Source organism: Lepidochelys kempii, chromosome 3 (genome assembly GCF_965140265.1).
Source record: "Lepidochelys kempii isolate rLepKem1 chromosome 3, rLepKem1.hap2, whole genome shotgun sequence".
NCBI classification, from domain to species: Eukaryota; Metazoa; Chordata; order Testudines; family Cheloniidae; genus Lepidochelys; species Lepidochelys kempii.
Genome location: NC_133258.1, coordinates 42051735 through 42076183, shown reverse-complemented (window position 1 = coordinate 42076183; position 24449 = coordinate 42051735). Strand labels below are relative to the sequence as shown.

Here is a 24449-nt window from a genome sequence, read left to right as displayed (position 1 = left end):
TAAATCCTTGTTTTCTAATGTTCCCCCAAGGATACATACTTGAGTAGGTGGAAGATAACATCTGAAGAAGACTTTTTTTTTCCATAACACTTACTGCATGTACCTTTTTTTATATCTCTTCTGAGCAGGTGGCTCCAGATAATAGCCTGGTATTAATGCATAGTATTTAATTACAATATATATGTCTACCATGGCAGTTTTTAGTTTGCTTACAGTCATTAACACTCTTAAGCACTAATTATTTTGTTTAGTAGGGAAACCTATCTCCCTTTGATAAAAGGGAGACGAGCTACTGAAAGGTGGTGGCACTCCAGGACCTGTTTCTTAAGAAGGCATCTTGTCATCCACAGGACCACATGCTGGGATTCCCTCCTGGTACTTTCTTGCACGCAAGAACTTTGAATGGTTCTGGCCCTTACTTGTTTTGTGATTTTTAACCAATGTGTTCATAGTTGATAGAAACCTCCGTGTCACTCAACCTGTCCCTTTTTACCAGATGTCTCTCTACTCTATAGATTTTAAAGCACATACTTGCATGTCCACATCTCTGAAAACCCCATTCCTGTCTTGTTTTTTGGTTGTTTACTTTTGATAGCCCTCTGTTTATGTTATTGGATTTTTTCTGTGTTGTTTGTTTCCACCTTTCATTTGTTTTTTTTTCTCTTTGTTTTATTATTCACTTTTTCCATATCTTTTAATTTATGTCAGCATTCAGGGACTGTGCCAGACAGTTCCCTGGTATGTTTGGTAATCCTTCAGGAGACATGTTTGTAAATCTAACACACACAATTGTTAAAATGCATATAATGTATTATGAAATATTGGGAAAAAAATCAGAACACATATGCCAGCAAATGTAAAGCGGTCCCTCCTGACAGAGAGACAAAAGATTAAAGGAAAGCTGACCAACAGGAGACTAGTTGAATCAGAGACAACATTTAGATCATAACAAACTATGGGCTTGGCTAAACAGGGAAAAAGCCTGCAGTAGCTGGTGGAGAGTTGCTAGTGTGCAGTAACTACTCCAATGCAACTCCTTGTGTGGATACACTGCACACTAAAAGTGTCTGCAAAAAGAAAAGGAGTACTTGTGGCACCTTAGGGTATGTCTACACTATGAAATTAGGTCAAATTTATAGAAGTCGGTTTTGTAGAAAGCGTTTTTATACAGTTGATTGTGTGTGTCCCCACACAAATGCTCTAAGTGCATGTAGTCGGCAGAGTGTGTCCACAGTACTGAGGCAACCGTTGACTTCCGGAGCGTTGCACAGTGGGTGGCTATCCCACAGTTCCCGCAGTCTCCGCCACCCATTTGAATTCTGGGTAGAAATCCCAATGCCTGATGGGGCTAAAACATTGTTGTGGGTGGTTCTGGGTACATATCGTCAGGCCCCCGTTCCCTCCCTCCCTCCTTGAAAGCAAGGGCAGACAATCGTTTTGCGCCCTTTTTCTTGAGTTACCTGTGCAGATGCCATACCATGGCAAGCATGGAGCCTGCTCAGCTAACCGTCACCGTATGTCTCCTGGGTGCTGGCAGACATGGTACTGCATTGCTACGCAGCAGTAGTTTGTTGCCTTTTGGCAGCAGACAGTGCAGTATGACCCGTAGCAGTCATCGACGTAGTCCTGAATGCTTTTTTAACCGAGCGCCTGGGCAAACATGGGAGTGACTCAGCCAGGTCATTTCCCTTGTTTTGTCTCGTGGCGATTCAGTCCCGCACTGTCTTTTAATCTGCAGCTAGCAGAAGATGATGGGCAGTAGTCATACTGCACTGTCTTCTGCTGAGCACCCAGGTGTTGACTATGGGTAGCCGTTATACCTCACAGTCTGCTGCCAGCAAGATGTATAAAGATAGATGAAGTGGCTCAAAACAAGAAGTAGACAGATTTGTTTTGTATTCATTTTCTCCTCCCTCTGTGAAATCAATGGCCTGCTAAACCCAGTTTTGAGTTCTATCCTTGAGGGGGCCATTCAGTTTCTCGCAAAGCCACCCCCTTTGTTGATTTTAATTCCCTGTAAGCCAACCCTATAATCCATGTCATCAGTCACCCCTCCCTCCGTCAGGGCAATGGCAGACAATGGTTCCGCGCCTTTTTTTCTGTGCAGACGCCATACCACGGCAAGCATGGATCACGCTCAGATCACTTTGGCAATTAGGAGCACATTAAACACCACACACATTATCCAGCAGTATATGCAGCACCAGAACCTGGCAAAGTGAAACCGGGTGAGTAGGCGACGTCAGCGCAGTGACGTGAGTGATGAGGACATGGACACAGACTTTTCTCAAAGCACGGGCCCTGGCAATGTGGGCATCATTGTGCTAATGGGGCAGGTTCATGCAGTGGAACGCCAATTCTGGGCTCGGCAAACAAACACAGACTGGTGGGACCGCATAGTGTTGCAGGTCTGGGACGATTCCCAGTGGCTGCGAAACTTTCACATGTGAAAGGGCACTTTCATGGAACTTTGTGACTTGCTTTCCCCTGCCCTGAGGCGCAAGAATACCAAGATGAGAACAGCCCTCACAGTTGAGAAGCGAGTGGCAATAGCCCTGTGGAAGCTTGCAACGCCAGACAGCTACCGGTCAGTCGGGAATCAATTTGGAGTGGGCAAATCTACTGTGGGGGCTGCTGTGATGCAAGTAGCCCACGCAATCAAAGATCTGCTGATATCAAGGGTAGTGATCCTGGGAAATGTGCAGGTCATAGTGGATGGCTTTGCTGCAATGGGATTCCCTAACTGTGGTGGGGCCATAGACGGAACCCATATCCCTATCTTGGCACCGGAGCACCAAGCCGCCGAGTACATAAACCGCAAGGGGTATTTTTCAATAGTGCTGCAAGCACTGGTGGATCACAAGGGACGTTTCACCAACATCAACGTGGGATGGCCGGGAAAGGTACATGACACTCGCATCTTCAGGAACTCTCGTCTGTTTCAAAAGCTGCAGGAAGGGACTTTATTCCTAGACCAGAAAATAACCTTTGGGGATGTTGAAATGCCTATAGTTATCCTTGGGGACCCAACCTACCCCTTAATGCCATGGCTCATGAAGCCATACACAGGCAGCCTGGGCAGTAGTCAGGAGCTGTTCAACTATAGACTGAGCAAGTGCAGAATGGTGGTAGAATGTGCATTTGGACGTTTAAAAGCGCACTGGTGCAGTTTACTGACTCGGTTAGACCTCAGCGAAACCAATATTCCCACTGTTATTACTGCTTGCTGTGCGCTCCACAATATCTGTGAGAGTAAGGGGGAGACGTTTATGGCAGGGTGGGAGGTTGAGGCAATTCGCCTGGCCGCTGGTTACATACAGCCAGACACCAGGGCGGTTAGAAGAGCACAGGAGGGCGCAGTGTGCATCAGAGAAGCTTTGAAAACCAGTTTCATGACTGGACAGGCTATGGTGTGAAAGTTCCGTTTGTTTCTCCTTGATGAAACCCCCCGCCCCTTGGTTCACTCTACTTCCCTGTGAGGTAACGACCCTCCCCACCTCCCTTCGATCACCACTTGCAGAGGCAATAAAGTCATTGTTGCTTCACATTCATGCATTCTTTATTCATTCATCACACAAATAGGGAGATAACTACCAAGGTAGCCCAGGAGGGGTGGTGGAGGAGAGAAGCACCAGGAGGGGTGGTGGAGGAGGGAAGGACAAGGCCACACAGCACTTTAAAAGTTTAAAACTTTAAAACTTATTGAATGCCAGCCTTCTGTTGCTTGGGCAATCCTCTGTGGCAGAGTGGCCGGGTGGCCAGAGGCCCCCACACCGCGTTCTTGGGCATCTGGATGAGGAGGCTATGGAACTTGGGGAGGAGGGCGGTTGGTTACACAGAGGCTGTAGCGGCGGTCTGTGCTCCTGCTGCCTTTCCTGCAGCTCAACCATACGCTGGAGCATATTGGTTTGATCCTCCAGCAGCCTCAGCATTGAATCCTGCCTCCTCTCATCATGCTGCTGCCACCTTTCAGCTTCAGGCCTCGATTCAGCCCGCCACTTACTCTCTTCAGCCCGCCACCTTTCCTCCTGGTCATTTTGTGCTTTCCTGTACTCTGACATTGTCTGCCTCAATGCATTTGTCTGTGCTCTGTCACTGTGGGAGGACAGCATGAGCTCAGAGAACATTTCATCACGAGTGCATTTTTTTCACCTTCTAATTTTCGCTAGCCTCTGGGAAGGAGAAGATCCTGTGATCCTTGAAACACATGCAGCTGGTGGAGAAAAAAAAAGGGACAGTGGTATTTAAAAAGACACATTTTATAGAACAATGGGTACACTCTTGCACAGTAAACCTTGCTGTTAACATTACATACATAGCACATGTGCTTTCATTACAAGGTCACATTTTGCCTCCCCCCAGCGCGTGGCTAGCTCCTCCCCTCCCCCCCGTGGCTAACAGCGGAGAACATTTCTGTTCAGCCACAGGCAAACAGCCCAGCAGGAACGGGTACCTCTGAGTGTCCCCTTAAGAAAAACATCCTATTTCAACCAGGTGACCATGAATGATATCACTCTCCTGAGGATAACACAGAGAGATAAAGAACGGATGTTATTTGAACGCCAGCAAACATACACTGCAGTGCTTTGTTCTATGATTCCCGAGTACATGCTACTGGCCTGGTGTGGTAAAGTGTCCTACCATGGAGGATGGAATAAGGCTGTCCTCCCCAGAAACCTTTTGCAAAGGCTTTGGGAGAACATCCAGGAGAGCCACGAATACCCGGGCAAATTAATCATTAAACATGCTTGCTTTTAAACCATGTATAATATTTTAAAAGGTACACTCACCAGAGGTCCCTTCTCTGCCTGGTGGGTCCGGGAGGCAGCCTTGGGTGGGTTCGGGGGGTACTGGCTCCAGGTCCAGGGTGAGAAACAATTCCTGGCTGTTGGGAAAACCAGTTTCTCCGCTTGCTTGCTGTGAGCTATCTACAACCTCATCATCATCATCATCTTCCTCGTCCCCAAAACCTGCTTCCGTGTTGCCTCCATCTCCATTGAAGGAGTCAAACAACACGGCTGGGGTAGTGGTGGCTGAACCCCCTAAAATGGCATGCAGCTCATCATAGAAGTGGCATGTTTGGGGCTCGGACCCGGAGCGGCCGTTCACCTCTCTGGTTTTCTGGTAGGCTTGCCTCAGCTCCTTAAGTTTCACGCGGCACTGCTTCGGGTCCCTGTTATGGCCTCTGTCCTTCATGCCCTGGGAGATTTTGACAAATGTTTTGGCATTTCGAAAACTGGAACGGAGTTCTGATAGCACGGATTCCTCTCCCCATACAGCGATCAGATCCTGTACCTCCCGTTCGGTCCCTGCTGGAGCTCTTTTGCGATTCTGGGACTCCATCATGGTCACCTCTGCTGATGAACTCTGCATGGTCACCTGCAGCTTGCCACGGTGGCCAAACAGGAAATTGAAATTCAAAAGTTCACGGGCCTTTTCCTGTCTACCTGGCCAGTGCATCTGAGTTGAGAGTCCTGTCCAGAGCAGTCATAATGGAGCACTCTGGGATAGCTCCCGGAGACCAATACCATCTAATTGCGTCCACAATACCCCAAATTCGACCCAGCAAGGCCGATTTCAGCGCTAATCCCCTTGTTGGGGGTGGAGTAAGGAAATCGATTTTAAGAGCCCTTTAACTCGAAAAAAAGGGCTTTGTTGTGTGGATGGGTGCAGGGTTAAATTGATTTAACGCTGTTAAATTCGACCTCAACTCCTAGTGTAGACCAGGGCTTAGAGACTAACTTGTGTGCATTAGCTTAATGCATTTTAGAAGTGTACTAAGCTAAACCACCTGATGGCACCCTTAGTGTGGAGCAAGAGCGTCTACATGGAGAGTTAGGATGGAGCAGTTAGTGGGATTAAAATTCACAATTTTGCTCAGTGTGCACTAACTTCCTTGTATAGACAAGCCCTTAAAGACATTTAAGATCAGTCTAATTCTTTGTCATCTATAAGAGATGATAAATGTCAATATGTACAATGTGAATCTCATGGGTGATGCTTTAAAATTAAAAGTTAAGAGAACTGGTGTGGGATGGGGGAATTACATACACTTGGCTGAATAAAACTACTCTTGAATTCAAAGTAAATATAAGTATCTGAGGGGTAGCCATGTTAGTCTGGATGAAGTGGTATTCACCCACGAAAGCTTATGCTTCAATATGTCTGTCTATAAGGTGCCACAGGACTCTTTGCTGCTTTTAAGGTAAATATATTATCTGAGGAACTTACACTTAATTTCCTTTAATAACATTGCATGCCAACAAATTGCTAGACTTACCAGTTTATATCTTTTGACTAATGGGCGTGTTAGGGTAGCAACCATTTGACCTGACTTGTATCTTGCATTCCAAAAAAAGAAAGGACTACTTGATTCTTCCAAACTCAGTTGGAAGGGACAAACCAAATTTTCAAATATAAGAGTTTAAGTAGAACACATGAACATACATGTGGGTGGTGAACATCACCCATGTGGATGGTCACATTAACACTTGGGTACATATGGTCAATGTTCCCTCTAATGTTTGACAGGGTGTGTGCACAAAGAATTTCTTCTGTGCAAATTGTTGTGCTTCTGTGCAAATTTTTGTGAGCGCGGTGTTTCATCGTGTGCACGGGGTTTAGGATCTGTGGGTGCGTGCACACGCGCACAGCTTAGAGGGAACAGTGCATATGGTCTACTTGATTGTAAACTCCTTGGAGTGAGGAGTGTCTTGAGATCTTTATTTGGTATATTCTTATTATTAGCTTGTTTTATAATTCAGATTGCTGAGTTAGGATCCAGTCTAGTTCCTCTATCTGTTAATGGGAGTTTTACCATTGACTGCACTGAGTTAAGTATCACCACATTTAGTGAATAAGTACAATATGATTTAAAGACAGCAAAAATTGAAAATTGATGCTGAAGTCTTCATTTAAATGTTTGAAAAATAGTAAAGTTTGTAAGAAGGCAAAAGTTGTATTGATTTCTTTTCTTTTCTTTTCTTTTCTTTTCTTTAGCACAATGCCCAGCAAATGAAATCCGTACAGCATCATCTGGAGTGATCCTCAGTCCAGGTTACCCAGGAAACTACCCCAATTCTCAGACCTGTTCCTGGACTATTAAAGTTGAACCAAGCTATAACATCTCTATTTTTGTAGAAATTTTTCAGAGTGAAAAACAGTTTGATGAATTGGAAATATTTGATGGTAAGAGTTATTTAACTATCATCTGATTTCAAACAATGAATATAGATATGAGAGAAACTGAATTTCCAGAATGTTTGTGCCATCAGATAATGATGTGTTTGGAACCTCCAAATGACTATTCTGCTCCAAGTCTAAAGTTTGGTACCCAGTGTTGTTTTCAATTACAATATTTTTGGAAAAGCAGCTGATTAATTTTGTTAGGCCCGTCCTATTAGATTCATGTAAAATAGGAAACCTGAGTGGAAAGTTTAATCTCTTTACAGAAATTTGATAAATGATTATATATTTTCATTGTGAACCTAGTTTTTTGGGGAAAAAAGTGTGCCATTGGATTCCCATAAATTATACCACAGATTATTGCCATCTGAGTTTAGATAATAGTATAGATAGAGCTATTTTACTATTCTTGGGCCAAATCCTGTGCTGTGAAATCACATGCAACTCTTACAAATCACATGTGGGCATCTGAGCACAGAATTTAGCATGTTATTTTTGTAATGTTGTCATTCCTGGTGAGGCAATTCTCTTGGATTGAAATACCATATGTTTATATTCATAGAATTATTTAGGGTCCAAGTGCTCTCTAATCAGACATTCAGTTCATTCTCTTCATACTGTAGCAGAATGTGTATCACGAGTCTTGAGGACATCTAGTAAAGATGATTTCACAGCCCTTTATTACCTTATTCTATTGACTGTTCTCATAAAATATTCCTCTCGTTCCTAAACTAATTTTTTCCTGCTGCAGTTTAAGATGATTACTACTTATTCTGTTGTCATTGACTAATGAGGGCAATTGGTCCAAAAACACTTCATAACATACTTTTATGTATTTGAAGATTATTATCATGTCTACCCCTATTAAGCAAGAAGACTGCATGGCACAACTGATTAATGTACACTTTGGGCATATTCTCATCATGTTACCAGGATACCCAAAAGGATATTAATCATTATCAAATGGTTTGATGTGTCTTGTAAATATAATTTGGACCGTCTTTTTTTCCTTTATCAATTGATCTTTTAATATCTACAGTTATTATAAAAATATTCATTAGCAATCTACAATGGTTTATTATAAAAACAAAATTTTGCAATCTTTTCAAATTGCCAGTTTTCTCTCTATAAGCTTTCCTGGCTCTGAGAGGTCAAAGAAGTAATTAGTGAGGGAGAGCTATTAAGATTCTCCCTGTCTCCTCACTACTCAGCACACATCTTTCAGATTAGATAACGGCCACAGCTTTCCCTGGAACTTCCCCAGTGGCTTAAGCAATATGTAACTATTTTTTTTTTTAAAGAAAACAATTTAGGTTGCTTAATTCTCCTGGTGGAATTCTTTCTTATTTACTCATACATTAATTTTTAATCAAATCCAAGTATTGATACTAAATCTAGAGGAAGAGTTAATATAGTTAACCAATTACCAGTCTTAGACACATTTTCTAGCATATCCTTTTTGTGATGTAAAATCACTTTTGGCTAAATTAATCTCTGGAATAACTCCGGGTGAAGTCAGTGGAGTTATACCAGGGATGATTTGGGATCATTTTCTTTCAATAAAGCTTTAGTTGGAGTATTAGAAGCATCAACCTTAGCTCAAAAGTCTTTGTCACTCGTCTGTATCTCATTACAGAAGAGCTACATTTTTTAAAAAAAGAAAATAACATTCACTTTCCCTGATTCTAAAGGTTCTTCTGGGCAAAACCCTTTGTTGGTTTCATTAAGTGGAAATCATACTGGACAGCTAAACTTCACAAGCAGAAATAATCAGCTATATCTTCGCTGGTCAACTGACCACGCAACCAGTAAGAGGGGATTCAAGATACGTTACTCAGGTTAGTAACTGTTATATGCTTAGATTAAATTATACTTTGTTTATACAAAGTAATCAGTAACACTTTAAGACTTAAAATACTCATATCTAGTTGGCTGTAACTGACTGCTTCTCTGAAAATAGTATATCTTGCATGATATAGTTGTCACATCCCAGGGTGCAGTCCAGACTAGCAAGGGGTTGCACCTGCCCTGCCATCGTCGGTGCCTCTCAGTGCTTTTCTGCTGTAGCTCCCAACCTGGGCCCCTCATAAATAACCCTCCAGCATGCAGCTCACACCAAGTGTCTGTGTATAGCTGCACCCAGCCAGCACCATTCTGGACATACTCTGGCTTCTACCAGCCATGGTTACCATTTGCAGGGTGACTCCAAGACACTCCCATTCCTGAATTTTCCCACAAAAAGGATGTTCTGCACTGTCCAGCCTCACCTGGACATTTCAGATAATAGAGATCCATTGCTCTTGTTAAGGGGTCAGTAGTCAACAATTTGATTCTTAACTGGAGTTACCCAAACAGTTGAGTTTAAACACAACACTGAATTTGTTTTGTTTAAAAATAAAATAAGTTTATATAAATACAAAGAGAGATTTTAAGTGAATACAAGTATAAGGCATAGAAGTCAGAAATGGTTACAAGAAAAGTAAAGATAAAATGTTTTCTAGTATCTAAAATGTAACAAACTAGACCTAGTTCCATCTAAAATCCTTTCCACATGATCCCAGCAACAAGGCTGATGAAATTATCTGATCAGGATCCCCTCCCAGAGTTCCTTTGTCTTCTTAGGAGAAAGAGGAAGAAAGAACCTGTGTTGTTTTTGCCCCTCATTTTATAATGATCACACCGCCCCTAAAGGTGGGGGGGTGTTGTCCAGGCTTGCCGGAGGAATGCAGTAGTGCTTTATGGTGGGGGGGGGGGCGGGGTGGCAAAAGGTCAAACTGATGCAAAAAGGTGGGTTGTGGTCAGCTTTGCAGCACTGACTCACCCTCTGGGAATGTAACAAGTGGAAGGTTTTAAAGGTGCAAGCCCTGATGTTGGAAACTTTTTTCTCCATGCAGCAGGCTTTGGGCTGCAAGACAAAAGGTCATTGGAAGATGGGAACTCAACTGGGTCTGGGGAGGGTGGGGGTGTGGGGGGTTAGGCAGCCAAGCTAATTGCTGGTGCCTCCTTGTGGCAGATGTCCAGTGCATGTCCTCTGTAGGGAAGGCATCCAGTGACCAGATAAACGGCCTGGTAAAGAACTTAAAAAGGAGGTGCTGGTTAAAGGAATGGAACAGTGTGGGGTTTTGGGCCCTATGATTGGAACATCAGGGAGCCAAACTCCCTTTCTGATAGCCCACCTTACCCCTCCTATGAGTGGAGGGGGTGGATGATAAGCTCCCTGCCAATAGATGTGCTGGATGGACTTGGATGGAAAAGAGGGGGAGCTGGTGGAACCCCTGCAGGTAATTATAGAATAAACATGGCCTTATCTGCTCTATGCGCTTTTATCTACCGGATAGTCCCAGGAATCTAATAATAAAGTTGCAGCCTGATTAAATCCATATCAAGTGTCTCCTATCCTTCTTTCAGTATAGCCAAACAATCCAGTGACCCTTTGAAATGCATTTTCCTGAGTGTTATCCCTAAAGTTTCTTCCCGCTATAAGGACAGAGACATGGAGTCTTGTGGTGAAAGAGGTTTCATATGGTGTTTTTGATTGGTGATTGCCAGTCAACTTTGAAGACACTTGGCTAGAAGCATTAGCTTGTCTTTTGTCTTTAAGAAACTCTTTTGCCCCCATCCCAGACTTGTCTGGTAAACATACTTCAGTCATAATTTCAGCTTATGTTTGTAACTTTACATATAATGTTGCTACATACACTTCACCATGATATCATTGACCAGTGAGTTATTAGTTTCAACTGATTCTTCACAAGGCATATTTTGTACAACAATTACAATAGTGTGTAGAGTGTGAATACAGTGTGCATTCAGTCACAATAGTACTTTCATCTGAGGATCTCAAAGTGCTTTATTGGGGAGGGTAAGTAGTAATATCCTAATTTTACAGATCAGGAAAGTGAGGTAGAGAGAGTGACAAAAAGTATCTGTTCTTTGCTGTCTGAATACACTGTATGTAAAACCTGTGATGTAAATTACAAGATGATGATTCACGGAGTTATGAGATACAGGGGTATTGAATTATATAACATTAGCAAGAATACCAGTTGAACAAATCCTGAACAAATATGATGAGCTTGGCCTAAAAGGTATTGAAACATAGCAGGGCTGAGGGAAGGAATCCTAAGCCACAGTAGTCATATCACCATGTCACCTATGTAGCTAGCTAATGGGTATGGGGTGAATAGTGGATGAGCTCTGCTGCTACTTTCCTCTACAGGGTTTTTGTCATATAGATCTGAACTGTGGGGCAAATCCTCCCCCCACAGAGTCTGGCCTGACTGGGTACGGAGTAGCTATTATTCAGTGGTGGTTATTGGGGAATATTACAGTCAATGAAAAATTGGATATGAGTCACCAGTGTGCCCTTGTTGCCAAGAAGGTTAACGGCATATTGGGCTGCATTAGTAGGAGCGTTGCCAGCAGATCGAGGGAAGTGATTATTCCCCTCTGTGCGATACTGGTGGAGCCACATCTGGAATATTGCGTCCAGTTTTTTGCCTTCCACTACAAAAAGGATGTGGACGAATTGGAGAGAGTCCAGCACAGGGCAACGAAAATGATTAGGGGCCTGGGACACAAGATTTACGAGGAGAGGCTGAGGGAACTGAGCTTATTTAGTCTGCAGAATTGAAGAGTGAGGGGGGATTTAATAGCAGCCTTCAATTACCTGAAGGGGGATTCCAAAGAGGTTGGAGCTAGGGTGTTCACAGTGGTGGCAGAGGACAGGACAAGGAGCAATGGTCTCAAGTTGCAGTGGAGGAGGTTTAGGTTGGATATTAGGAAAACTATTTCACTAGGAGGGTGGTAAAGCATTGGTATGAGTTACCTAGGGCGGTGGTGGAATCTCCATCCTTAGAGGTTTTTAAGGCCTGGCTTGACAAAGCCCTGGCTGGGATGATTTAGTTGGGATTGGTCCTGCTTTGAGCAAGGCGTTGGACTAGATGACCTCCTGACGTCTCTTCCAACCCTATTCTTCTCTGATTCTATGATTACTTAGCAAGCCACAGAGCTGCTGTGCTGACACTTAGCAAAGGCTGTTTCAGCCCACTGGTTCCTCTACTACAAGGGGCATAGGAAGGAAGGATCTGCATAGCAGTAGTTACTTGCCCCTGGCCCAGGCAACTCTGGGCACCAGGGCAGAACAGTCAATGGGCCCCCACACACACACAAGCTGCGCCTGCGTGGACGCAGTCCGCCTGACATTTGGGCGGTGCTGTGTCTGTGCTTTCTGGTGCCCGGTGAGCTGCTGGCTGTATTACTGGGCGTGCTCTTCCAGCACAGCCAGGGTGTCCACATGCCTGCCCAGTAGGGTTGCCAGCTGTCTAATCGCGCAAACCCAAAGACCCTTGCCCTGCCCCAGCCCTGCCCCTTCTCTGAGACCATGCCCCTGTCCCGCCGCTTCTTCAAGGCCCAACCCTCTGATCACTCTATCCCCCCTCCCTCTGTCACTCACTCTCCCCCACCCACTCACTTTCACCAGGCTGGGGCAGGGAGTTGGGGTGTGGGAGGGTGTGAGAGGTCATGCTCTGAGAGGCAGTTTGGGTGCAGGAGGTGGTCCAAGGTCATGCTCTGGGAAGCAGTTTGGGTGTGAGAGGGTGTGAGGGGTCGGGTTCTGGGAGGGAGTTTGGGTGCAGGAGGGGGTGAAGGGTGCAGACTCTGGGAGAGAGTTTGGTTGTGGGAGGGGATGTAGAGTGCAGGCTCTGGATAGATTAGGCAGCTCCCTGTCTGGCATGCTGGCTTTTGTTAATTTCAGTCTGAGGCTCCTCTCTCTCCCCATCCATTGTATGGGAGTTTAGGCACCTACCTCAGACTTTGTGAATTGTAGTGATTTTCTAGGTGCCTAAAAATTAGGTGCTGTGATGCTCTGCCAAACAAATGGATGATAGGAAAATTAGACCTTATAAATGAATAATTAGAGAATATTGCATTACTAAGAATAATCCTGAGATTTACAAAGTGACCTAAGGGATTTTGACACTCAATTCAAATTAATTTTGGGGGGGAATTTTGCATCCAAATCCCTTGGGCAGCATTGAAAATCTCAGCCTAAATGTTTTAAATGATCCAGCAAGAGATTATATTATGTGAAAGAAAATGTATGATCTTGCAAATGCAGACCAGTGTATACCCATGCTCCTGCTGTCCATGCATTGGTTGACTGGTGATGTATCTTACAGCATTGCAGTATGACAAGCCACGCAGTCATTTTTCTGGTTGTGACAAGGTGGATGAGGTGATATCTTTTATTGAACCAACTTTTGTTGGTGAGAGATGACGAGTTGCCCCTCCATTAAGATGCCACATGATGAGCTGAGATACCACCAAGCCCACCTGTATTGCTAGCATGGACCCCCTTTTTACCTGTCTTGCTGAGCCAGGCTCTTAAGCTTCCTCGAGCATGCGCACAGGAAGGGCCACACCCAACTGCAGAATGACATAGACACTGAGATCAGCTCTGGGAAGACTTAAGGAACTTGCCCCAGCACTCAGGTGCCCACCTCCCTTGGAGTGCAGACCCAAAGGTATATTAGGAAATCCACCTTCTCCCTCAATGTGGAGGAAGATATGCACAGCCTCTTTCCCCCCCGCCCCCCAAATTAAGAATTGCACAGACTGAGTTATATTATAAACAAGAAATAAGTTTATTAACTATAAAAGGTAGATTTTAATGATTAAAAATAAGTAGCATACAGAACAAAGCAGATTACTAAACAAATAAAACAAAACATGCAAACTAAGCTTGGGGGCGGGGTGCAGGATCTAAGCTGGGGCAGGGGGTTGGGGTGCAGGATGAGGTCAGGGGGTCGGTGCTTACCTTGGGTGGTTCCTGAAAGTGACCAGCACACCCCTCTGGCAGTGCCTCCTGGGTGGGGGGCACAGGAGGTCTCCACGCACCTCTGCCCACAGGCACCGCCCCCACAGCTCCTATTGGCCACAGTTCCTGGCCAATGGGAGCTGAGAAGTCAGTGCTCGGGCTGGGGGCAGCACGCAGAGACCCCCTCCCCAGAGGCTGCAGGGATGTGCCACAGACTTTCAGGAGCAGCACAAAGCGAGGGCAGGCAGAAAAGGGACCCTTTTAAATCACCAAGGCTCCTGGACAGTTTCCCCCTTTCCCCACCACCTCCCAGTCGGTGGGTCTGCCCTGACCCAACCATGCCAGGTCCTTCATATCTAAATTTAAACTGCTGCACAGGGGCTCTATGCAGGGAATGTGAACCAACTGAATAGTCTCTAAAATCGTGCCCTCCAGTTTTTTGGTGGAATAAGAGTAGTTCCATTGCCACTGTAACCATGAAGCCTGGAACAAGATTTGCCGCTGTGTATGGATCCATTGGCCTTGTCACCATTTATGGGATCAAATAAACGTCCCCTTCCTGCCCCACACACATATTCGGCTCTAGACACTTACCACAGAGATCACTTATGCAGCATCCATGGGGAGGAAAAGTCTTTCTGAACTGATTATTGTACTACCTATGTCACTAAAACATTGTTTTTTGCTGTGTTTGAGCCATATATGGTTGTGCATCTCTCAAGGTTTTGAATGACTAACAAAAACATTTTAATTTTTTTCACTTCAGAAAATATTTTATTGAGAGCCAGATTGTCCCCTGTTTGAGTGCACAGGGACATAGATTCAGGGAGCCTTCCTCCTGCCTCACACTGCCAACTTCTAACCCCAAAGAAAGTAAAACAAAAGCAAGACTGAGCTTTCAGTGCTATTTGGGACTAAAGAAAAGGAACAACTGGGGAGGATTTCTGTGTTGTGGGAGGGGAAAGAGCCCCACATTTTCACCTGGTTGATTTTATCTGAGAAATGATAAATTATTTTGTGTCTGTGTGATATTAGAGAGAAAGTGTGGGTGTAGGGAAGGAGATATTGTCACAGGCAGATTATGGAAAGTCTTGAAAGGCAGCTGCACTGGCCTGCAGCTTGAGACCTCAGGTATTATTACTCACAAGTTAGACCACTTACAGCTTTGGCTCAACTCTTCTCCCCCCCAGTTCAGTTCTTGCTTCCAGGTGTTTCCCAGTGTCTCTTTGGGTGGGGAGGCAGAGGAGAACCACAATGATGTCACTCCCCTGCTTTATATAGCTCTTGTGTAAGGCGGGAATCCTTTGTCTTCCAGTGGAAAAACAATGGCATGCCAACTGGGGAGGGGAGGTCCCATACCAGGTGACTTAGACCCATGTCTCTGCAGGGTTGTGGCAGTGAATGCTAACAGGCTGTCTGGAGCGCCCACAGGAAGAAAGACTAAGCCCTTTCACAGTCCATTCTCTTTGCTAATGGGCCATCAGCCCTGTCTGTCTTTTTCATTGTTTTACCTGAGGGGCTAGTTGGGGGTGACACCCAAGTAAGACATTTGAAATACAGATACATATTCAATATTCCTAACTCCTGATACAAAAATGATACAGACCTAAAAATTAGATAATCACATTCAGTAAATCATAACCTTTCCAATGATATCTTATATGAGCCATCTTGCATAAAGTATATCTCAGTTATGCCATATCCATATCGTAAGCATATTTCCATAAAAAATATGGAGTGTAATGTTATGAGAGACACGAGCTTTCAAGCCACACACAGCTCTTCTTCAGGTCTTGGGAAGGTACTCCCAGAGTTACAGCAAAATGCAAGGTGGAACAGATTGTTTAGCACAAGTAGTTAGCACATACTGCAAGGAACCATTCAAGGAAGAGTGGCCTCTAAACACCTCTGCAGTCATAGGACAAAAAGAGGGGGTTAGTGGGTTACAGTTCTTGGTAATAAGCCATAGCCCACTAACCCATTCTTTTTGTCCTATGCAGAGATGTTAACGGGCCATTCTACCTTGAATAGTCCCTGTGATGGGGAGGAGGAAGGGAGGAAAAAATACTCACCTCTCATGGGTGGTTCCTGCCAGCTAGGTGCAATCCTGCACTCTTTCTTTTTTAATTTTCCCACTGCCCCCTGTTGGCAATTGCCTTCATCAGGCAGGTCTTCAGCAGCCCACTGGCTAAAGTCACACAAAGACATATGAAGGAACCCTTTCCAGGATAATACAATCCAACAAAAAAATGGCCTTCTCAAAATCTTCAGCCCTGTCTCCTGGCCTGTTTCACTCCAGCCCCGGTTTCAGGCTCCAAAACAAATCTTGTGCCCTTCTCGGGTCTTTGGCCACTCTGCCAGTGCGGGTCGGGGGTGGGGGAGAGAGAGAAATAGGCCTGCCCATTACTCTGGGTCTCAAGGCAGAAACCCTACAAGTAGCAGCCATGTGCTACTTTCTTTGCTAGTTGCTACTGCTGCATTCCCTGGGCTGCTTCCCACTCTGTCCCATCACCTTCTTGGGTTCTCTGACTGTTCCCTGTTTAAGCAGGGTCTCTATTAGGTCTCCTTGACTGGAGAGTTTCTCAATCTCTGTCCTGATTTTTCAGGGTCTTCCCTCAGGCCTCTTTACCTGGAGAGCTTGCAACAGTCTTTGCCCCCTTTAAGTCAGGGCTCTCTCTCCAAGGCCTCTGCACCTGGAAAACTTCACAGTCCTATCCCTGCTTGAGTAGGGTTTCTCACCAGTAGCTTTACCCATGGAATCTCACAGTCTTCCACTCCTTCTTTATCTTTCTGGTACCAGCCAGTGACTGCCCTGCTCAGGTCCTGTATCTCCCTTTAAGTAAGCCAGCTGAGCTCTGATTGGCTGCTTCCCTGCAGCCTTTCTAGGAAGGCTAGAAGGACCCACCTTCACTGGTCCCTTTCCTGGGGTGTGGTGTGGTAGGGTTGCAGGGCCTCCAGCAAGGAGCATCAAAGGGCTTGGTACACCCTGTCACCGTCGCCTACAATACAGTGCTAACTACTTATGCTAAACAATCTCTTCCACCTTGCATTTTGCTGTGACGCTGGGAGTACCTTTCTGAGATCTGAAGAAGAGTTGTGTGTGTCTTGAAAGCTTGTGTCTCTCATCAACAGAAGCTGGACCAATAAAATGTATTACCTCACCCAGCTTGTCTCTCCAGTGTCTCTTGGCACTGACACAGCTACAACTGGTTGGTCTTTAGTCAAAATTGACAAATGGGCATTGAGGATATAAGTGAACTGAAAACGTACAAATGTGTTACCTTGAAGAAAACATTAATACTTAGGAGGCCTTGAAAGATCTTTGCTGATATGTCACTGAGAAAAGCAAATTAAATCTATAATGCAATACTAGTTCAGGTCAGTGGACTGCCTGGCTTACACTTTATCATTAATGTGGGTGGAAGCTTTGTTGTTCCTAGACAAATGCACACCTACAGCACTGCACTCAGACCTGCTAATCCTCTCATAGAGTCAGTGCAACTCCTGTCACAGAAGTCTTTTTGGAGAATAAAAATATTTTATCTCTGTAGTTGTAGGCATGAGGTTGGAATACACTATGAGCATTCTATCCCACTGATTCCCATTGAAACACAGAAATGGAGTGCAGGTGATAGTGATTGGAGCTTTGAGATTGACATTTCCTATGGCACTAGCTCACGCTGAAGCCTTTAGACATCTTTTGTTGCTTTATACTTGCTTCTTTACTAACTCTGTTAATGCCTGATCCTGCAAGCTGTTAAACACTCAGCACCCTGAAGTCCAATGGGAATTGTGTTTAGTAGTAAGATCACATTTTGAATGATTACTAAACTATATAAAGTGAACACAGAAGGAATTCAGACATAAACCACCATAAACTCTCCTCCACCCTTTCCCCAGATGGTATCATTTGCAAGCTTTACTAAAAGCTTAAAATAAATGTTCCTTTTTTAATGTTACAACATGTAGATTAAAAAAAAAAAAAAGAAGAAGAAAGAAAGAAAGAAAGAAAGAAAGAAAGAAAGAAAGAAAGAAAGAAAGAAAGAAAGAAAGAACAGCTGTTGACCTACTTGTCCTTCTAGGGTTGCAAATGTTGTTTGGATGTATTCCTGGATGTTTCATCACATGACATGATCTTTAATTAAAGATTAATCTTTGATTCTTGGAAACTCCAGGACAATCCAGGAGGGTTGGCAACTCTATGTCCTTTTTTCCAAAGAAGGCCCAATAGTTTACAAATATTCATTTTGATGTTTACTTAAAATGTCTTTTGTGCATACTGTAGTGATTCTACACTCCTGACCCAGGCAAAACTCCAGTCAACTTGAAAGGGGCTTTTGACTGGGTGAAGACTGCAGGATCAGTTTCTGACACACTGGCTATCCGTGACATCTTTCCCAATTAATTTTGTGCCACCTGAGGCTTAAAGTGGTCTGAGTAGCAGGGACTCTGCCACTTCTGTAGAAACTCTGAAGTCGATCTAATCTGGGCCTGTTGCTAATAAGTGGCTATTATAAATGCATGTTTTACCCACTCACACCCACATGCTCACATACAGTCCCTCACTATGTTAAAACAATATTATTAAGGTTGCAAAATAAAGCACTCAGCAATTAACAAATGACCCCAACCAATTCTAGCCTCTTCTCCCAGTCCCAGCCACCTCACCCAAACAGTCCCTGCTTCTCCTTCCCCACAATCACCTAGTCCCAGCCTTCCCCCACCAGTGACCACTGCATTTCATGCTGCCAAATATGGTCTTACAGTTAACTTGTGTCCTCCTGTTTGTTTCATTCATCTCTTGTCTTATACTTGGATTTTTAGTTCCTTGGGGCAGAGATTATCTTTTTTGTTATGTGTCTGTACAAAGATTAGTATAGTTGGAATCTGGTCTATGATAGGTCCCTAGGTGCTACTGTAATAAATAAAACAACAACAGGAAAAAAAATAAGTTTTCAGTGGGTTTTCTCATTTTGTGTAATTTGGATGCCTACCTCTCACCTATTTTATGCCCCATTAAGGTTGCTGTTTGAGAAGGTTCACACATATTCTACAGTTTAGGGGTAGTCAAATTGTTGTTCATGAGCCACATGTGGCTCTTTTCCCGTTAAAGTGTTGGAGCCCACCACAGCTCCCCTCATTCTCCACCTACCAGACTTGGGGAAGGGAGCTCAGGAACTCTGCCTTGAAGTGGGATGATGGGGTAGGGGCTTCAGCCCATCAGGGAGGGGGATCTCAGGGCTTCAGCCCTGCAGCTTGTACCTGCTGAATCTCGGGGATTCAGCAGGATTGGTGCTGAAGCCCCGAGCCTTTGCAGGCATGCCCCAGCTCTCGAACTTCTGAAGATTGTCATACGTGGCTCGGAGGATCAGTAAGTTTGGCCAGTCCAGTATAGTTTTTCTTTATATTACCACATTTTAAAAAGTAGAGAAAAAGAACATGCTTATAAATTCTCCTGCAAGGCAGAAAAAATAAAACAAATAATCCAAGCACATACATAATAGTTTCTTCTTTGAACTGCAAAACTGTCAAGATCACTTTGCAATTCTTTTTTGACTGAAACAAAAATGGAATTAAGCCTCAACTGTCATTCTCAACTTCCCTTGAGATATTCAAAACAAAATGCCGCTTCCTAGAACCCCTAGAAGCCATTAGTTTTAACCATCTTGCTTCAGAAATATAATCCCTTTGTTTCTTAAATTAGTTGAAAAGTAAATTAAAGTAATATTTATTGTCCCTCTTTAAATGTCAATTCCCTTTTTAAAAAATCAAGGGTATTTCTGTAATTTCATGCATTTAATTGAGGTATGTAAGCAAATGTCTGTGTGATTGTCAAGGATATTCCGTTTGGCTCAAACCAGAACCTTTTACTGAGCTATCCTTGCTTACTGACTTGCATTCAACTCCGTTCCTTCAGGGGCTGTTACCACTACTTTGTCTCCCAAGCATTCCCTCTATACTGACAGCACTCAAAGGACGGGAAAAAAGCTACTTTACTAGTGACTAACTCTTTGAACAGATTTCAGAGTAACAGCCGTGTTAGTCTGTATTCGCAAAAAGAAAAGGAGGACTTGTGGCACCCAAGCTCTGCGATACAACCGCATTTGCTCCAACCCCTCAGACAGAGACAAACACCTACAAGATCTCTGTCAAGCTTTCTTACAACTACAATACCCACCTGCAGAAGTAAAGAAACAGATTGATAGAGCCAGAAGAGTTCCCAGAACTTACCTACTACAGGACAGGCCTAACAAAGAAAATAACAGAATGCCACTAGCCGTCACCTTCAGCCCCCAACTAAAACCCCTCCAACGCATTATTAAGGATCTACAACCTATCCTAAAGGATGACCCAACACTCTCACAAATCTTGGGAGACAGGCCAGTCCTTGCCTACAGACAGCCCCGCAACCTGAAGCAAATACTCACCAACAACCACATACCACACAACAGAACCACTAACCCAGGAACTTATCCTTGCAACAAAGCCCGTTGCCAACTGTGCCCACATATCTATTCAGGGGACACCATCACAGGGCCTAATAACATCAGCCACACTATCAGAGGCTCGTTCACCTGCACATCCACCAATGTGATATATGCCATCATGTGCCAGCAATGCCCCTCTGCCATGTACATTGGTCAAACTGGACAGTCTCTACGTAAAAGAATAAATGGACACAAATCAGATGTCAAGAATTATAACATTCATAAACCAGTCGGAGAACACTTCAATCTCTCTGGTCACGCGATCACAGACATGAAGGTCGCTATCTTAAAACAAAAAAACTTCAAATCCAGACTCCAGCGAGAAACTGCTGAATTGGAATTCATTTGCAAATTGGATACTATTAATTTAGGCTTAAATAGAGACTTGGAGTGGCTAAGTCATTATGCAAGGTAGCCTGTTTCCTCTTGTTTTTTCCTACCCCCCCCCCCCCCCAGATGTTCTGGTTTAACTTGGATTTTAACTTGAAGAGTGGTCAGTTTGGATGAGCTATTACCAGCAGGAGAGTGAGTTTGTGTGTGTATGGGGGTGGGGGGGATGTGAGAACCTGGATTTATGCAGGAAATAGCCCAGCTTAATTGTCATGCACATTGTGTAAAGAGTTATCACTTTGGATGGGCTATCACCAGCAGGAGAGTGAATTTGTGTGGGGGGGTGGAGGGTGAGAAAACCTGGATTTGTGCTGGAAATCACTTTAGATAAGCTATTACCAGCAGGACAGTGGGGTGGGAATAGGTATTGTTTCATATTCTCTGTGTATATATAAAGCCTGCTGCAGTTTCCACGATATGCATCTGAAGAAGTGAGCTGTAGCTCACGAAAGCTTATGCTCTAATAAATTGGTTAGTCTCTAAGGTGCCACAAGTCCTCCTTTTCTTTCTTTGAACAGAATATCAGTATTGATCCACATTTCTTCAGTGTTTTTAATATGGATTCTAGTTACTGGGCTGGGATTAGGGTTGTAGTTTCTTAGAAATCTTGTGCTGAATCTTGCATTTAATTATACAAGGGTGTACGCATGTGTCATCAAAGGCCACTGCTTTGAAAGGAGCCTCCCACTTTTGTGCCAAGAGCACATTACATTCCCCGGACTGCAAATCTACAAGGATAATCTAGTCAAAGAGTTACTAGAAAAAATAATCTCTTTCCAAATGAAAACAGTTGGATTTCCTATACTAAGTGTTAGGGGGCTTATTCCTTCACCCACTTACTTCCCTGGTCCTTCTCGCATGAACAGAGAGCAACAATACCCGAAGTCCAAAGGTGCAAACAATTCGATGTTTATTGGGGTGAACTTCCAGCAAGCATGATTCCAGTTTCCTTCCTTAGTATCCTCCTTCCCAGCTCTGACACCACAGAGCCTTACACCTGTGTCCCTGTTCCCATTCCTACCCTTAGCCAAACATGATTCCAACTTCCTTACTCCCATTCCCATTTCCCCCTTTAGCAAAACATGATTCCAATTTTCTTACCCCCATTCCCTGTTCCCATCTCACACACCCACATGCCCACCCCGACCCACACCCAGTCACTTCCTCATTGACTACAGATTATATAGTAAAACTTGAGTTCTGCTTAGCTATACCTTAACCAATCATTTTCCTGAAATTTAACTCACCAATCCTAACATATTGTAACATGATTATGTAACCAATTATATCCCACCACCTTAATTAGTTTACACCCAGCAAAATTAATTATACAGCAGACAGGAACAATCACAGAATCAGACAGAGATTATACAGACAAACAATAGCAAAGTGGGAACTACAATGACAAGACAACACAGAAGTGAGGATTTCACATCCCAGCTATTGATAAGTGAGTTCTTGCCAGACAGGATGCTATCAAACTAAGTTTCCTTTTACATTTTCTAGGCACTTCCCTTTCTCTGGAGGTGATAGGAATACAATCCTGTCCTGATAGTGCCTAACAGCCCAATAGCACCTTATTTCAATGTGACTAGTTTGGAATGTGAGGATTTGACCATTCGCTTCCCAGCTTATGGCTGCCTCTGCTGTTTAGCCAAAGGCCTGAGCCTAAGCACAGGGCCACAAACTGTCACAGTAAGAGAAGGCCCTTACACTGGCAGACAGTGGTTTTGATTCTTTCTTTTATACCTCTGGAACTAGCCAAGTGATAAGAATACACCTACATTCTTAAAGTACAGGCCTTTGCAGACAGGCTTGAATATCTATATCCTAACACTAAGTGGTATGACAAAATTGACAAAATTTATCCAGAATTCCCCATCCCAAGGAAACACTGATGTTTAGTATAGAAACAGTACCTAGACATGAACCACTACCGATCTGGGACTTGGTTGTTCAAAATAAAACTGAAGGCCTGTTGATTCAGCCCATCTCTAAATAACAGAGGAACATCCCAGAGAGTGGGAGGAACAGATTATTTACTAAATATTTTAAGATCAATACAACAGATGTGGGAAAGATTTGTAGTTAAATTTGGGTGATACTAAGGGCTTCTTAGATAACAGCAAAAATTCCTCTTGGATATAGTGATGTGGTGAGGGCTCAGCATACTAGAATACTGCATTTTACCAGGTATGATGTGAGGAAAGTTGATGCTTTCTATGTCTTTAGTGCTAGGTTGTGAATGTTTTTTCAAGTTGCCTTTGATAAAATCACAAGCTTTGTGTTATGAAATGGAAAATAGGGGTGCACAAACATACTCCAGGGTCCAGGCTGTCCAATTCTCAATTAAATAAATGATCCATTCAGTCTAGGTGAATGATATGGGGACATCATCAGATAAAAAAAACCATATAGTTTCCTAATCTAAGTTATTAATATTTATTTAAATATTACTAAATAGGCTCTTCATATTTTAATTCAGTTTACTTTTGCAATTCTCTCAGTTTAGACAATGAAAATATACTTGTCAGCTTTAATTTATCATCAGTTTCTAGACAATTTCACTTTCAGGTTCTCAAGCACTAATGCAATATGGAAATGTCTGAAGTTGCAAACGGTTCAAAGGTCATGCTTGTACGAAGAAAAAAATTATCCACTGAATTTAAAAATAAAGTCAGGGGAAAATGTGAATTGGTCTTAGGCTTTATAAAAGTCTGCTTTTTACAAAAAACAGAATATAGGACTTCAATGAACTTCCTGGATCACTGAGTTTCATTCCATGCAGTCTCAAATAATCCCATTATATAATCCCATTTAGAAATTCAGTAAACTCCATCTGAAAACTGGTAAAGTTGTTTGTCCCCACAACTACTATTGGAAGGCTACTCCAAAATCACACTCCTCTGATAATCAGCAATTTCCTAATTTCCAGCCTAAATGTATTCACCAGTTTATATCCATTTGTTTTTGTGCTGATATTGCCCTTTACCTTAAATAGCTCTTATCTCTCCCTGGTATTTGCTCCTTTGTTTTGGACCTGACAGCACACCTATAATATAAGATAGGAGCAAGACTCTTTCCCTTTTAAAGATGACTAGTAACCATTCACTCAACTAAAAAAACTAACAAAAACAAACAAAATCCCATATCTAGGTATTGAAAACCGAAGGCGGAGGAGATTGTATCACAAATATTAATAACATAAAAAATAATGCAGATAGATAGCACAGTTGTATCACTGTTTGTAAAATGTGTCAACCATATAAATTGATTCTGTAGCAGGTAAATGCCTATGATAAATCAATACACACAACAACATATCTAATATCCTGTCATTTAAATTTTTAATTTCTTCACAGATTGCAGTATCAATTAATTTTGTGATATACAATAGGAATAAGTTCCAGGTTATATTTTGTACTGAAAAAAATGTGGTCTGTGCTGAGTTTTTTAAAGGGGTGAAGGGAGTTTAGGAATCCAATTATAACTGAATTCCAAACCACAGGAATCTAGGTAATTGTCTATGAAATAGCTAATGAAAGGGAGCAAGATTTGGTTTTATCCTG

At 43.3% G+C, this 24449-nt stretch overlaps 1 protein-coding gene across 4 annotated transcripts in view; it reads left to right on the top strand.

The window, feature by feature from the left end:
* The window catches only part of CSMD1 (CUB and Sushi multiple domains 1), a 2000616-nt gene that overhangs the window by 1828697 nt on the left and 147470 nt on the right, over nucleotides 1–24449 (top strand). For all 4 annotated transcript variants that reach the window (XM_073336216.1, XM_073336215.1, XM_073336217.1 and 1 more), the window contains exons 47-48: nucleotides 7000–7188; nucleotides 8877–9023. In XM_073336216.1, the coding sequence (XP_073192317.1) occupies nucleotides 7000–7188; nucleotides 8877–9023 (336 nt within the window). The remainder of the gene's footprint in view (nucleotides 1–6999; nucleotides 7189–8876; nucleotides 9024–24449) is intronic.